Source organism: Priapulus caudatus, unplaced genomic scaffold, assembly GCF_000485595.1.
Source record: "Priapulus caudatus unplaced genomic scaffold, Priapulus_caudatus-5.0.1 Scaffold1910, whole genome shotgun sequence".
Taxonomy (NCBI): Eukaryota; Metazoa; Priapulida; class Priapulimorpha; order Priapulimorphida; family Priapulidae; genus Priapulus; species Priapulus caudatus.
In genome coordinates this window covers 41713-43452 of record NW_014578971.1, presented here as the reverse complement: position 1 = coordinate 43452, position 1740 = coordinate 41713, and the positions used below count along the sequence as shown (strand labels likewise).

At 50.3% G+C, this 1740-nt stretch overlaps 1 protein-coding gene across 1 annotated transcript in view; it reads right to left on the bottom strand.

The window, feature by feature from the left end:
* LOC106817887 (SWI/SNF complex subunit SMARCC2-like) overlaps positions 1–1740 on the bottom strand; it is a 24391-nt gene that overhangs the window by 3457 nt on the left and 19194 nt on the right. The window contains exons 14-15 of the mRNA XM_014822596.1: positions 633–755; positions 92–256 (exon numbers count right to left, since the gene is read on the bottom strand). Of these exons, the coding sequence (XP_014678082.1) occupies positions 92–256; positions 633–755 (288 nt within the window). The remainder of the gene's footprint in view (positions 1–91; positions 257–632; positions 756–1740) is intronic.

The following is a 1740-nucleotide window of genomic DNA, read 5'->3' as shown; positions in this document are numbered from 1 at the left end:
GATATGTATATATATAAGTATATACATACATATATACAGGACACGTGTATTACACCGACCACCAACCACCGCGCTCGTCGCGCTCACGTACCGGTGGCGCCCTCCGGTGGCTCTGCCTCGGTGCCGGCGATGCTGGTCTTATCGAGTCCGCGTCTCGGGTCGACGATGCCCGTGCGTTCCGCGTGGTCTCGCACGCGTCTCAGGTGCGCCTCCAGTACTCCCGGGCTCACCTCATCCCTCAGCTTACAGAACGCATCTATACGTGATGGACACAGAGAGATAGAGAGAGGTAGAGAGAGGGAGATAGAGAGAGGAGGAGAGATTATATATATATATATATGTATATATATATATATATATATACATGGAGGCAGGTGTGTCTCAAGATACACGCACGCACGGACACACGCACGAATGTACACACACGCACACACACACAGACATGCTTACACACGAATGTACGCACACGCACACACACGCACGCACGCACACCCACACACACACACACACACACGCGCACACGCGCACACACACACACACACACACACATGCACACACACACACACATGCACACACACGGACACACACACCTGCACACACACACACCTGCACACACACACACACACACGTACCCATGGCAGCCTTGGCAGCAGAGCTGGCGATGCGTGGATCTACGACGGACGCCAGGAACGCGACGGTAGACATGACCGGGTTGCCGCTGCGCGAGAACGGGATCGGCTGGCTGTGCAGCGGTGCTGAAACACAAGAACATCGCGATAAGATCGCACACACACACCCACTCGCTCGGCGACCCGCCCTGGCGCGTCACCGGCAAGTCAGAGTAATAACAACGGTAGAAGCATAAACCCCGGAAGTTGTCCAGTTAGTGTTGTCAATCGGTTGTAATTTCGTAATCGATCATCGGTTGGACCCAAGTAACCGATGATCGGTTACAATCGGTTACTCGGGGTGTTGAATGCCTGCGTGTGCGTAACGTCGTGTGCATGTACGTGTGTGCATGTATGTGCTTGTTTAGCCATGTTTACTGTTTGTTTTCCACTGTTTACTACTGTGTGTATAATACATGTATGTTAATAAAGGATAACTTTGTATAGTAGCGATGATATCTCTGATATCTCTGTTTTTTTTTTTTTTATGAAATTGATTATGGATTTTGATAACAAAGCTTTCGAGCCACTGTTCAACCAATGATCGAGTATAATCGATGATCGTGACATCACTAACTTGTCCTCTCAATATGCTATGAAGGTTATACCATGTGAACAACGGCGTTCTTCTGCTGCGGCGGATCTCTCTATGAAAACCCCAGCCACTTACGATCCGCATCAGAAAGAAAAGAGAAGCTTACTGGATTCACAATCTAAACACCGTCCAACCATACGGACTCAACCTACGGGTAGAAATTCCGGGATGGATAGAAGACAATCACCTTACTCCTGTCAGCATGCTATCAATGTGAGTAGCCAGACGACCCCAGGGTAGCGAGCAGCCCTTTTTACCTCCGCCAAGGAGGTAATGTAATCGGTCTCGTGTGTGTGTTCGTGTGTGTGTTCGTGTGTGTGTTCGTGTGTGTGTTCGTGTGTGTGTGTAGCCACTAGTGTTCGCGCGATCAATTCAGCAGCAGCTCGCCTTAGGGCGTCCAGTCAGCAGCAGCTCACCTTAGGGCGTCCAGTCAGCAGCAGCTAACCTTAGGGCGTCTAGTCAGCAGTAGCCAGCAGC